Below are 15,000 nucleotides of genomic sequence, written 5' to 3'. Positions count from 1 at the left end.
AGTCATTGTGTAGGGATATGAGGTAATAACATGGTTATATACAGGAAGTACCAGTACTGAGTCATTGTGCAGGGATATGAGGTAATAACATGGTTATATACAGGGAGTACCAGTACTGAGTCAATGTGCAGGGCTATGAGGTAATAACATGGTTATGTACAGGAAGTACCAGTACTGAGTCAATGTGTAGGGATATGAGGTAATAACATGGTTATATACAGGAAGTACCAGTACTGAGTCATTGTGTAGGGCTATGAGGTAATTGAGGTAGCTATATACTGTACATATAGGTAGGGGTGAAGTGACTCGGCAACAGGATAGATAACAGACAGTAGCAGCAGCTTTGGTGGCGAGTATGAAAGTGTGCTGTCTGAGTGTGTGTGTGTGTGTGTGTGGGAATATATAGTGTGTGTTGGAGTGGAAGTATGTGTGGTGTCAGTATGTGTGTGTGTGTGTGTGGGAATATATAGTGTGTGGGAATATATAGTGTGTGTTGGAGTGGAAGTGTGTGTGTGTGTGTGTGTGTGTGTGTGTTTGTTGGGGTGTGTGTGAGTGTGTGTGCATAGTCAATGCAAAAGAGTTAGTGCCAAAAAGCAATGATTGTAGTCTGTTTTGTAATGAATACGGCCAGTTTCCTGGACACAGACTAAGCCTGGATTCTCCGTTGATCTGGCTGATTGGTTCAGGACCAGGGTTAATGTGTGTCTGGGAAACCACCCTATGAGACTCTGTTGTTGTGTACTTACGCTCCACTGTTCTTCTGCTTCCTGTCTCCTCCTCCTCCTCCGCAGCGATTGGCCGGACGTTGATCCCGCGGTACTTCCGGAGTATATTCGAGGGGGGCGCCACCGACCTCTACTACGTGTTGAAGCACCCCAAAGAGTCCTTCCACAACAACTTCGTCTCGCTGGACTGTGACCAGTGTACCATGGTTACGCAGAACGGAAAACCCATGTTCACACAGGTGTGTGTGTGTGTGTGCGTGCGTAGACTATGTCTTTCCTGCGGACACTATTGTAAACATGAGGGAGAATCCTAACATCAAAATCTGCATTTGTAACTCAACTGAATGAGTTCAGTGCATCTTCTATGTGAAAGTCTACACATGTAAGTCATGCTAGGATTCGGCACAGAGTTGCTGGTGAATTGCTATCTTTGCGCGCAACAAATATTCTGAACATAACTTTCGTGATCTCCTTTTGTAGAAAGTGCAACCCTGACCTCTGACCCCTCTAGGTGTGTGTGGAGGGTCGTCTGTACCTGGAGTTCATGTTTGACGACATGATGAGGATCAAGACGTGGCATTTCAGCATCCGACAGCACCGTGAACTGATACCACGCAGTATACTGGCCATGCACGTGAGTTAAACACACACACACACATTCACCTGTTGTCTAATAGCGATGGTAGACAGATCAATACATGGTGTCCGACCTCTCGAACCCCTGACCTCTCGAACCCCTGACCTCTCGAACCCCTGACCTCTCGAACCCCTGACCTCTCGAACCCCTGACCTCTCGAACCCCTGACCTCTCGAACCCCTGACCTCTCGATCCCCTGACCTCTCGAACCCCTGACCTCTCGAACCCCTGACCTCTCGTACCCCTGACCTCTCAAACCCCTGACCTCTAACCCTACAGGCCCAGGACCCCCAGATGTTAGACCAGCTGTCTAAGAACATCACCAGATGTGGGCTGTCAAACTCCACCCTCAACTACCTCCGAGTGAGTACACACAAACATCAACAACAACAAACATAGATCACTACCTCCCAGGGAGTACACACAAACATCAACAAACATAGATCCCTACCTCCCAGGGAGTACACACAAACATCATCAACAACAAACATAGATCACTACCTCCCAGGGAGTACACACAAACATCAACATCAACAAACATAGATCACTACCTCCCAGGGAGTACACACAAACATCAACATCAACAAACATAGATCACTACCTCCCAGGGAGTACACACAAACATCAACATCAACAAACATAGATCCTACCTCCCAGGGAGTACACACAAACATCAACATCAACAAACATAGATCACTACCTCCCAGGAGTACACACAAACATCAACAAACATAGATCACTACCTCCCAGGGAGTACACACAAACATCAACAAACAAACATAGATCTACCTCCCAGGAGTACACACAAACATCAACATCAACAAACATAGATCACTACCTCCCAGGAGTACACACAAACATCAACAAACATAGATCAACATCAACAAACATAGATCACTACCTCCCAGGGAGTACACACAAACATCAACATCAACAAACATAGATCATACCTCCCAGAGTCACTCAACAAACATAGATCACTACCTCCCAGGGAGTACACACAAACATCAACAAACATAGATCCCTACCTCCCAGGGAGTACACACAAACATCAACATCTACAAACATAGATCACTACCTCCCAGGAGTACCTCAACATCAACAAACGGATCACTACCTCCCAGGAGTACACACAAACATCAACAACAACAAACATAGATCACTACAAACATAGATCCCTACCTCCCAGGGAGTACACACAAACATCAACATCAACAAACATAGATCACTACCTCCCAGGGAGTACACACAAACATCAACATCAACAAACGTAGATCACTACCTTGATACAGTGCCTTGCAAAAGTATTCATACCCCTTGGATTTCTTCTAATTGTATTGTGTTTCAAGGTAAAATAGATTTAATAATAGATTTAATTGTAATTTTTTTGTCAACAATCTACTCAATACTCTGTCAATTCTATTTTAAAGATGAATAAGAATTGGATAACTAAAATATAGTCGTAGCCCCTTTGTTTAGGAAAGTGTAAATTCATTCAGGAGTGAAAAATGAAACGATACAATGACTGTGAGCTTAAAGTGCAAACTGTCAGCTTTCATTTGAGGGTTTGTTCATCCATATCGGCTGAACCGGCTAGAAATTACAGCACTTTTCCTACGTAGTCCCCCATTTCAAGGGGACCAAAAGTATTAGGATAAATTCACTTGTGTGTATTAAAGTAGTCCCATATTACTGTCACACAATGATGACATCAAACTGGTTGGATGCATTTTCTGTTTGTTTTGGTTGCGTTTTAGATGAATTTCTATCGGGAACAAAATAATGTTAAATATTGTATTGTGTCATTTTAGAGTCACTTTTATTGTAAATAAGAATGGAATATATTTCTAAACACTAATACATTAATGTCGATGCTACCATGGTTACGGATAGTCAAGTATGAATTGTGAATAATGATATGTGAGAAAGTTGCAGACCCATAAGTATCATCCCCCCAATGCTCTCCTCCCCTCTTATTGTAATGGTGAGAAGATATCATGTTCCTTATAGGTATAGTAGTAGTTTAACATAGTACTGATAGGTATAGTAGTAGTTTAACATAGTACTGATAGGTATAGTAGTAGTTTAATATAGTACTGATAGGTATAGTAGTAGTTTAATATAGTACTGATAGGTATAGTAGTAGTTTAATATAGTACTGATAGGTATAGTAGTAGTTTAACATAGTACTGATAGGTATAGTAGTAGTTTAACATAGTACTGATAGGTATAGTAGTAGTTTAATATAGTACTGATAGGTATAGTAGTAGTTTAATATAGTACTGATAGGTATAGTAGTAGTTTAACATAGTACTGATAGGTAGGGTAGTAGTTTAATATAGTACTGATAGGTAGGGTAGTAGTTTAATATAGTACTGATAGGTAGGGTAGTAGTTTAATATAGTACTGATAGGTAGGGTAGTAGTTTAATATAGTACTGATAGGTAGGGTAGTAGTTTAATATAGTACTGATAGGTAGGGTAGTAGTTTAATATAGTACTGATAGGTAGGGTAGTAGTTTAATATAGTACTGATAGGTAGGGTAGTAGTTTAATATAGTACTGATAGGTAGGGTAGTAGTTTAACATAGTACTGATAGGTAGGGTAGTAGTTTAACATAGTACTGATAGGTAGGGTAGTAGTTTAACATGGTACTGATAGGTATGGTAGTAGTTTAACATGGTACTGATTGGTAGGGAAGTAGTTTAATATAGTACTGATAGGTAGGGTAGTAGTTTAACATAATACTGATAGGTATAGTAGTAGTAGGTATAGTAGTAGTTTAACATATTACTGATAGGTATGGTAGTAGTTTAACATAGTACTGATAGGTATGGTAGTAGTTTAACATGGTACTGATAGGTAGGGTAGTAGTTTAACATAGTACTGATAGGTAGGGTCGTAGTTTAATATAGTACTGATAGGTAGGGTAGTAGTTTAATATAGTACTGATAGGTAGGGTAGTAGTTTAACATAGTACTGATAGGTATAGTAGTAGTTTAACATAATACTGATAGGTGTAGTAGTAGTAGGTATAGTAGTAGTTTAAAAGAGTACTGATAGGTATAGTAGTAGTTTAACATAGTACTGATAGTTATAGTAGTAGTTTAATATAGTACTGATAGGTAGGGTAGTAGTTTAATATAGTACTGATAGGTATAGTAGTAGTTTAACATAGTACTGATAGGTATAGTAGTAGTTTAATATAGTACTGATAGGTATAGTAGTAGTTTAATATAGTGCTGATAGGTATAGTAGTAGTTTAACATAAACTACTACCCTACCTATAGTACTATGTTAACTGATAGGTACTAGTTCAGTAACATAGTACTGATAGGTAGGGTAGTAGTTTAATATAGTACTGATAGGTAGGGTAGTAGTTTAACATAGTACTGATAGGTATAGTAGTAGTAGGTATAGTAGTAGTTTAACATAGTACTGATAGGTATGGTAGTAGTTTAACATAGTACTGATAGGTATGGTAGTAGTTTAACATAGTACTGATAGGTATGGTAGTAGTTTAACATAGTACTGATAGGTATGGTAGTAGTTTAACATAGTACTGATAGGTATGGTAGTAGTTTAATATAGTACTGATAGGTAGGGTAGTAGTTTAATATAGTACTGATAGGTAGGGTAGTAGTTTAATATAGTACTGATAGGTAGGGTAGTAGTTTAATAGTACTGATAGGTAGGGTAGTAGTTTAATATAGTACTGATAGGTAGGGTCGTAGTTTAATATAGTACTGATAGGTAGGGTAGTAGTTTAATATAGTACTGATAGGTAGGGTAGTAGTTTAATAGTACTGATAGGTAGGGTAGTAGTTTAATATAGTACTGATAGGTAGGGTCGTAGTTTAATATAGTACTGATAGGTAGGGTAGTAGTTTAATATAGTACTGATAGGTAGGGTAGTAGTTTAACATAGTACTGATAGGTATAGTAGGAGTTTAACATAATACTGATAGGTGTAGTAGTAGTAGGTATAGTAGTAGTTTAACATAGTACTGATAGGTATAGTAGTAGTTTAACATAGTACTGATAGTTATAGTAGTAGTTTAATATAGTACTGATATGTATAGTAGTAGTTTAATATAGTACTGATAGGTATAGTAGTAGTTTAACATAGTACTGATAGGTATAGTAGTAGTTTAACAGTACTGATAGGTAGGGTAGTAGTTTAACATAGTACTGATAGGTAGGGTAGTAGTTTAATATAGTACTGATAGGTAGGGTAGTAGTTTAACATAGTACTGATAGGTATAGCAGTAGTTTAACATAATACTGATAGGTACAGTAGTAGTAGGTATGGTAGTAGTTTAACATAGTACTGATAGGTATGGTAGTAGTTTAACATAGTACTGATAGGTATGGTAGTAGTTTAACATAGTACTGATAGGTATGGTAGTAGTTTAACATGGTACTGATAGGTATGGTAGTAGTTTAACATAGTACTGATAGGTAGGGTAGTAGTTTAATATAGTACTGATAGGTATGGTAGTAGTTTAACATGGTACTGATAGGTATGGTAGTAGTTTAACATAGTACTGATAGGTAGGGTAGTAGTTTAATATAGTACTGAGAGGCAGGGTAGTAGTTTAATATAGTACTGATAGGTAGGGTAGTAGTTTAACATAATACTGATAGGTATAGTAGTAGTAGGTATAGTAGTAGTTTAACATAGTACTGATAGGTATGGTAGTAGTTTAACATAGTACTGATAGGTATGGTAGTAGTTTAACATAGTACTGATAGGTAGGGTAGTAGTTTAATATGTTACTGATAGGTAGGGTAGTAGTTTAATATAGTACTGATAGGTAGGGTAGTAGTTTAACATGGTACTGATAGGTATGGTAGTAGTTTAACATAGTACTGATAGGTATAGTAGTAGTTTAACATAATACTGATAGGTATAGTAGTAGTAGGTATAGTAGTAGTTTAACATAGTACTGATAGGTATGGTAGTAGTTTAACATAGTACTGATAGGTAGGGTAGTAGTTTAATATAATACTGATAGGTAGGGTAGTAGTTTAACATAGTACTGATAGGTATAGTAGTAGTTTAACATAATACTGATAGGTATAGTAGTAGTAGGTATAGTAGTAGTTTAATATAGTACTGATAGGTATAGTAGAAGTTTAACATAGTACTGATAGGTAGGGTAGTAGTTTAACATAGTACTGATAGGTATAGTAGAAGTTTAACATAGTACTGATAGGTAGGGTAGTAGTTTAATATAGTACTGATAGGTGGGTAGTAGTTTAACATAGTACTGATAGGTATTGTAGTAGTTTAATATAGTACTGATAGGTAGGGTAGTACATAGTACTGATAGGTAGGGTAGTACATAGTACTGATTGGTGGGGTAGTAGTTTAATACAGTACTGATAGGTAGGGTAGTAGTTTAATATAGTACTGATAGGTAGGGTAGTAGTTTAACATAGTACTGATAGGTAGGGTAGTAGTTTAATATAGTACTGATAGGTAGGGTAGTAGTTTAACATAGTACTGATAGGTAGGGTAGTACATAGTACTGATTGGTGGGGTAGTAGTTTAATATAGTACTGATAGATAGGGTAGTAGTTTAACATAGTACTGATAGGTAGGGTAGTACATAGTACTGATTGGTGGGGTAGTACATAGTACTGATTGGTGGGGTAGTACATAGTACTGATAGGTATTGTAGTAGTTTAATATAGTACTGATAGGTAGGGTAGTACATAGTACTGATAGGTAGGGTAGTACATAGTACTGATTGGTGGGGTAGTAGTTTAATACAGTACTGATAGGTAGGGTAGTAGTTTAATATAGTACTGATAGGTAGGGTAGTAGTTTAACATAGTACTGATAGGTAGGGTAGTAGTTTAATATAGTACTGATAGGTAGGGTAGTAGTTTAACATAGTACTGATAGGTAGGGTAGTACATAGTACTGATTGGTGGGGTAGTAGTTTAATATAGTACTGATAGGTAGGGTAGTAGTTTAACATAGTACTGATAGGTAGGGTAGTACATAGTACTGATTGGTGGGGTAGTACATAGTACTGATTGGTGGGGTAGTACATAGTACTGATAGGTAGGGTAGTACATAGTACTGATAGGTATGGTAGTAGTTTAACATAGTACTGATAGGTATGGTAGTAGTTTAACATAGTACTGATAGGTATGGTAGTAGTTTAACATAGTACTGATAGGTAGGGTAGTAGTTTAATATAGTACTGATAGGTAGGGTAGTAGTTTAACGTAGTACTGATAGGTATAGCAGTAGTTTAACATAATACTGATAGGTACAGTAGTAGTAGGTATGGTAGTAGTTTAACATAGTACTGATAGGTATGGTAGTAGTTTAACATAGTACTGATAGGTATGGTAGTAGTTTAACATAGTACTGATAGGTATGGTAGTAGTTTAACATAGTACTGATAGGTATGGTAGTAGTTTAACATAGTACTGATAGGTATGGTAGTAGTTTAACATAGTACTGATAGGTATGGGTAGTAGTTTAACATAGTACTGATAGGTAGGGTAGTAGTTTAATATAGTACTGATAGGTATGGTAGTAGTTTAACATAGTACTGATAGGTATGGTAGTAGTTTAACATAGTACTGATAGGTAGGGTAGTAGTTTAACATAGTACTGATAGGTAGTGTAGTAGTTTAATATAGTACTGATAGGTAGGGTAGTAGTTTAACATAATACTGATAGGTATAGGTAGTAGTTTAACATAGTACTGATAGGTATGGTAGTAGTTTAACATAGTACTGATAGGTAGGGTAGTAGTTTAATATAGTACTGATAGGTAGGGTAGTAGTTTAATATAGTACTGATAGGTATGGTAGTAGTTTAACATAGTACTGATAGGTATGGTAGTAGTTTAACATAGTACTGATAGGTAGGGTAGTAGTTTAATATAGTACTGATGATAGGTAGTAGTTTAACATAGTACTGATAGTTTAATATAGTACTGATAGGTAGGGTAGTAGTTTAACATAGTACTGATAGGTATAGTAGTAGTAGGTATAGTAGTAGTTTAACATAGTACTGATAGGTATGGTAGTAGTTTAACATAGTACTGATAGGTATGGTAGTAGTTTAACATAGTACTGATAGGTAGGGTAGTAGTTTAACATAATACTGATAGGTATAGTAGTAGTAGGTATAGTAGTAGTTTAATATAGTACTGATAGGTATAGTAGAAGTTTAACATAGTACTGATAGGTAGGGTAGTAGTTTAACATAGTACTGATAGGTAGGGTAGTAGTTTAACATAGTACTGATAGGTAGGGTAGTAGTTTAACATAGTACTGATAGGTATTGTAGTAGTTTAATATAGTACTGATAGGTAGGGTAGTACATAGTACTGATAGGTAGGGTAGTACATAGTACTGATTGGTGGGGTAGTAGTTTAATACAGTACTGATAGGTAGGGTAGTAGTTTAATATAGTACTGATAGGTAGGGTAGTACATAGTACTGATTGGTGGGGTAGTACATAGTACTGATTGGTGGGGTAGTACATAGTACTGATAGGTAGGGTAGTACATAGTACTGATAGGTAGGGTAGTAGTTTAATATAGTACTGATAGGTAGGGTAGTAGTTTAACATAGTACTGATAGGTAGGGTAGTACATAGTACTGATTGGTGGGGTAGTAGTTTAACATAGTACTGATAGGTAGGGTAGTACATAGTACTGATAGGTAGGGTAGTTCATAGTACTGATAGGTAGGGTAGTGCATAGTACTAATAGGTAGGGTAGTACATAGTACTAATAGGTAGGGTAGTTCATAGTACTGATAGGTAGGGTAGTACATAGTACTGATAGGTAGGGTAGTACATACTACTGATAGGTAGGGTAGTACATAGTACTGATAGGTAGGGTAGTACATAGTACTGATAGGTAGGGTAGTACATAGTACTGATAGGTAGGGTAGTACATAGTACTGATAGGTAGGGTAGTACATAGTACTGATAGGTAGGGTAGTACATAGTACTGATAGGTAGGGTAGTACATAGTACTGATAGGTAGGGTAGTACATAGTACTGATAGGTAGGGTAGTACATAGTACTGGTAGGTAGGGTAGTACATAGTACTGATAGGTAGGGTAGTACATAGTACTGGTAGGTAGGGTAGTTCATAGTACTGATAGGTAGGGTAGTACATAGTACTGATAGGTAGGGTAGTACATAGTACTGATAGGTAGGGTAGTACATAGTACTGATAGGTAGGGTAGTACATAGTACTGATAGGTAGGGTAGTACATAGTACTGATAGGTAGGGTAGTACATAGTACTGATAGGTAGGGTAGTACATAGTACTAATAGGTAGGGTAGTACATAGTACTGATAGGTAGGGTAGTTCATAGTACTAATAGGTAGGGTAGTACATAGTACTGATAGGTAGGGTAGTACATAGTACTGATAGGTAGGGTAGTACATAGTACTAATAGGTAGGGTAGTACATAGTACTGATAGGTAGGGTAGTACATAGTACTGATAGGTAGGGTAGTACATAGTACTAATAGGTAGGGTAGTACATAGTACTAATAGGTAGGGTAGTACATAGTGCTGATAGGTAGGGTAGTACATAGTACTGATAGGTAGGGGAGTACATAGTACTGATAGGTAGGGTAGTACATAGTACTGATAGGTAGGGTAGTACATAGTACTGATAGGTAGGGTAGTACATAGTACTGATAGGTAGGGTAGTACATAGTACTGATAGGTAGGGTAGTACATAGTACTGATAGGTAGGGTAGTACATAGTACTGATAGGTAGGGTAGTAGTTTAATATTGTCTAGAGTACAACATTAGACTGAAGTCCACTGTGAAGGACATGTTATCGTGTGAAGAGAGTCTTGTCTTTCGTGTCATGAATAATTCACACCTGGTGGTCATTTCCACCACACAAAGAATGGTTGTCTTGTCTCTCTATCATCTCAAGTCTCCCTCCCTCCCTCCGTCATGTGTCTCTCCTGTAGCTGTGTGTGATTCTGGAGCCCATGCAGGAGCTGATGTCCAGACACAAGACCTACAGCCTCAGCCCCAGGGACTGTCTCAAGACCTGCCTCTTCCAGAAGTGGCAACGCATGGTGGCCCCGCCAGGTAACACACACACACACACACACAACGTGCAGGCACACACACACACACACACACACACACACACACACACACACACACACACACACACACAACGTGCAGGCACACACACACACACACACAACGTGCAGGCACACACACACACACAACGTGCAGGCACACACACACGTGCAGGCACACACACACACACACGTGCAGGCGCACACACACACACAACGTGCAGGCGCACACGCACACACACACACACACGTGCAGGCGAACACACACACACACACACACACACACACACACACACAACGTGCAGGCGCACACGCACACACACACACACACACACAACGTGCAGGCGCACACACACACACACACACAACGTGCAGGCGAACACACACAGGCAGACAGAACGTGCACCCACTTGCGTGAACGCGTGTACACACACACTCCTCCTGCCTAACACCGAACTCTCCCTCTCTCCCCCCTTTCCCCCAGAGGAGCCGGAGAGGCAGGCTCCCAGTAAGCACACACACGCGCGCACATACACACAACCTCTCACACACACACATCAAGATTGGGTTCCGGGTTCCAAGACTGCACACACCTCTTCACCTCTGTCCTAACTCTCTCTTCCGCTCTCCTCTCCAACTCAACCCCCCCTCTCCTCTTTACCCCTCCCTCCTCTCCTCTCTACCCCCCTCCTCTCTCCTCCCCAACTCCACCCCCTCTCCTCTCTCCTCCCCAACTCTACCCCCTCCTCCCCAACTCTTCCCCCCCTCTCCTCTCTCCTCCCCAACTCTACCCCCCCTCCTCTCCTCTCTACCCCCCCCTCCTCTCTCTCTACCCCCCCTCCTCTCCTCTCTACCCCCCTCCTCTCCTCTCTACCCCCTCCCTCTCCTCTCCTCTCCCCCCTCCTCTCCTCTCTACCCCTCTCCTCTCTCCCCTCCCTCCTCTCCTCTCTACCTCCTCTCCTCTCTACCCCCCTCCTCTCCTCTCTACCCCCCCTCCTCTCCTCTCTACCCCCCTCCTCTCCTCTCTACCCCCTCCTCTCCCTCTCTACCCCATCCTCTCCTCTCTACCCCCTCTCCTCTCCTCTCCTCTCTACCCGCCCATCCTCTCCTATCTACCCCCTCCTCTCCTCTCTACCCCCCTCCTCTCCTCCCTACCCCCCCCCTCTCCTCTCTACCCCCTCCCTCTCTACCCCTCCCTCCTCTCCTCTCCTCTCTCCCCCCCCCCATCCTCCCCCCCCCCTCCTCTCCTCTCTACCCCCCCCCCCCCCCTCTCCCCCCCTCCTCTCCTCTCTACCCCCCTCGTCCTCTCCTCTCTACCCCTCCTCCTCTCCTCTCTACCCCCCTCCCCTCTCTACCCCTCCCCTCCTCTCCTCTCTACCCCTCCTCTCCTCTCTACCCCTCCCCTCCTCTCCTCTCTACCCCCTCCTCTCTACCCCCCCTCCTCTCTCCTCTAGCTGAACCAGCCAGACAGGCCCCTAATAAGAGGAGGAAGCGTAAGATGTCAGGCGGCAGCACCATGAGTGCCGGAGGAGGAACCACCACCAACAACAACAAGAAGAAGAGTCCAGCTAGCAGCTTCCCCCTGTCCAGCCAAGTACCAGTAAGTAGCAGTCAAATCAATCACATGTGTTTTAGGAAGCCCTTTTTACATCAGCAGTCAGTGTGTTGCAGTTACGTGGTCTAAAACCTCAAAGAGCAAGCAAAGCAGAAGCCAGACCACAGCGGCCAGGAAAACCTATCTTCTACACCCCTATCTTTGTAATGATGTTATCTCCCTCCCCTTTAAGATGTGATGGTGGAGGAAAAGCCCACCCTGATAGGAGGGGAGCTAGCTTTGGTAGTAGTGGTAGTCGTCTCCTCCCCCTATCTCTCTAATAATGGTTTCTTCCTCCCCCAAAGGACGTGATGGTGGTGGGAGAGCCCACCCTGATGGGAGGGGAGTTCGGGGACGAGGACGAGCGCCTGATCACGCGGCTGGAGAACCAACAGTTCGACGCTGCCAACGGCATCGATGACGAGGACAGCTTCAACAACAGCCCCGCGCTGGGCGCCAACTCTCCCTGGAACAACAAGGCCCCATCCAGCCAGGAGAGCAAGAGTGACAACCCTACGTCTCAGGCCTCACAGTAGAGGAGGGGAGGGAGGGGAGGGAGGGGAGGGGCTTCCATAGTCTTAAAGGGGTTTCCTCTCCTTGTGGGTGTGTGTCAATTGTCTGTAGTGGCTTCCTGACTGTTCTTATCTTTTCCTCTTAAAGGGGTGATCCGCAGTTGAAAAAATAACTTGGTGTCACCTCTACCTCCTGTTTTAGTAAAAAGCTGAGGGAAGGGCCTGGAGAAGGGTAACCACTCTAAAATTCATAGACCGCTATGGGTACAAGGACTGACCATCCAAGATATAACAAAAATATATATGTAGTTTTAAGCATGTTTTGAGGCTGTACAGTTTTTCATTAGATGGTTACAGAGTAAACCACGCTGATACTGTGGCTTGTGACGGGGTGCGTCAGTTCAATTAAGCCCCTGAGACAACAGGTACATATCATTCATTTAGAAGTCCAAAACATGGCTGTAGGGACTACGGATTGCCCCTTTTCTAATAGGGATTTTATCTTGGCCTGTGGAGTAGACGGAGGATCCCACTGGTTGATAAGAGGTTTCCTTTCCCTGTCTACCTTCCTACATTAGTTCTGATATGAGAGCTTGGTAGGTGACAGGAAATGACTGAGAGCTATTACCTATAGGGGCCTCCTCCAGACCTGGCTCTCCTAGCTGGTCTTTTAAGGAGAGACCTGAGGAGAGGGAAGACGCTTGGGACAGTTGAGATGCACCCAGGTAGGGGTGCAGGAAGGGGTGGTGGGGTAGGGAGAGGGCGGGGGAGGGGGACACGAGGACGACTCACACATCTACCTTCAGAAGAATCATGGTCACTAGATATGGAGTCTTAACTCTGGTCCACTCTGCTGCTGCACTGTGTGTGTGTGTGTGTGTGTGTGTGTGTGTGTGTGTGTGTGTGTGTGTGTGTGTGTGTGTGTGTGTGTGTGTGTGTGTGTGTGTGTGTGTGTGTGTGTGTGTGTGTGTGTGTGTGTGTGTGGTGTGTTACTTGGTCAGAACTAAAGCCTGGACTGTGCCAAAGCTAGCGGACCGGAGTTGAGATCCAATCAGTTTAAAATGCTTTCTCTCACACACACACACCATTGAAGGAGTACTGATCCAACCTTTTAACAGAAAGCATTTAAACAACAACAACATTTTAGAGTTTTATACCAGTCTCTATTTCCCTAGAATGTTTTTATTTTATACTCCTGCATTTCAAACCTACTTTTTATTTGTTATTTCTTACTGACGATATTCAGAAGCTAACAGACCAAGGAGCCAGAAAACAGGACTGCTGTTATTCTACCCTCCCCCCTGACAAAATATAATTGGTCTGTTTTAATATCTTTTATGTTTTAAAGAGAAATAATTGTGGCTGTTTTTCTGTTTTTTGAGATCGATTTTCTCCTGGTTTTTAGTGTATTTGTGCTTGTATATTTAAGGTAGTAGCAACGCTCTGTACGCCTGTATTCTGACTGGTTCCTGAAGCCATTCTGATCGAATGGAAAGAAATGACAAAGAAATGGACAAAAAGAAGGAAAAAACACATGAACCTCTTAACCAATCCCGTCTCTCCATTTACATCTCTCAACCAATCCCGTCTCTCCATTTACATCTCTCAACCAATCCCGTCTCTCCATTTACATCTCTCAACCAATCCCCTCTCTCCATTTACATCTCTCAACCAATCCCGTCTCTCCATTTACATCTCTCTCAACCAATCCCCTCTCTCCATCTACATCTCTCTCAACCAATCCCCTCTCTCCATCTACATCTCTCTCAACCAATCCCCTCTCTCCATCTACATCTCTCTCAACCAATCCCCCCTCTCCATCTACATCTCTCTCAACCAATCCCCTCTCTCCATCTACATCTCTCAACCAATCCCCTCTCTCCATCTACATCTCTTAACCAATCCCCTCTCTTCATCTCTCTCTTTCTCTCTCTCTTTACAGTGTCCATCCTGATCATAACAGTGACACCTCTCTTTCCTTATTTCTTTTAAATGTTTTTTTAACTTGTGTACATTCATTTATAAAACCCTGGGGTACAGTCACCATTGAGAAGACAAAACCCTGGGGTACAGTCACCATTGAGAAGACAAAACCCTGGGGTACAGTCACCATTGAGAAGACAAAACCCTGGGGTACAGTCACCATTGAGAAGACAAAACCCTGGGGTACAGTCACCATTGAGAAGACAAAACCCTGGGGTACAGTCACCATTGAGAAGACAAAAGCCTGGGGTACAGTCACCATTGAGAAGACATGTTTGCATCTTCCAGTTCAGCAGATTTATTTTTTTTCATTTCATTTTTCTATTTATTTTTAATGAAATATCAGATATACGTTCTGTTCCCCCCCCGGTTACACACTCATCCTAAATGTACACTACTATTAGCAAAAAAGCTAATGATCTACTGCTGTTTAAAAAGTCTGAACAGAC

At 41.5% G+C, this 15,000-nt stretch overlaps 1 protein-coding gene across 4 annotated transcripts in view; it reads left to right on the top strand.

The window, feature by feature from the left end:
* LOC112242464 (LIM domain-binding protein 1) overlaps positions 1-14,268 on the top strand; it is a 57,980-nt gene extending 43,712 nt beyond the window's left edge. For 3 of the 4 annotated variants that reach the window (XM_042314449.1, XM_042314448.1, XM_042314451.1), the window contains exons 6-11: positions 771-964; positions 1,237-1,359; positions 1,642-1,725; positions 10,343-10,466; positions 11,917-12,062; positions 12,362-14,268. In XM_042314449.1, coding sequence (XP_042170383.1) covers positions 771-964; positions 1,237-1,359; positions 1,642-1,725; positions 10,343-10,466; positions 11,917-12,062; positions 12,362-12,592 — 902 coding nt within the window. In that variant the 3' untranslated portion in view covers positions 12,593-14,268. The remainder of the gene's footprint in view (positions 1-770; positions 965-1,236; positions 1,360-1,641; positions 1,726-10,342; positions 10,467-11,916; positions 12,063-12,361) is intronic. The other variant, XM_042314450.1, reaches the window with a different exon arrangement.
* The last annotated feature ends 732 nt before the right edge of the window (positions 14,269-15,000 follow it).

Source organism: Oncorhynchus tshawytscha, unplaced genomic scaffold (assembly GCF_018296145.1).
Source record: "Oncorhynchus tshawytscha isolate Ot180627B unplaced genomic scaffold, Otsh_v2.0 Un_contig_7510_pilon_pilon, whole genome shotgun sequence".
NCBI lineage: Eukaryota > Metazoa > Chordata > Actinopteri > Salmoniformes > Salmonidae > Oncorhynchus > Oncorhynchus tshawytscha.
The sequence above is the reverse complement of the archived record's forward strand: the minus strand, read 5'-3'. Positions and strand labels throughout refer to the sequence as shown.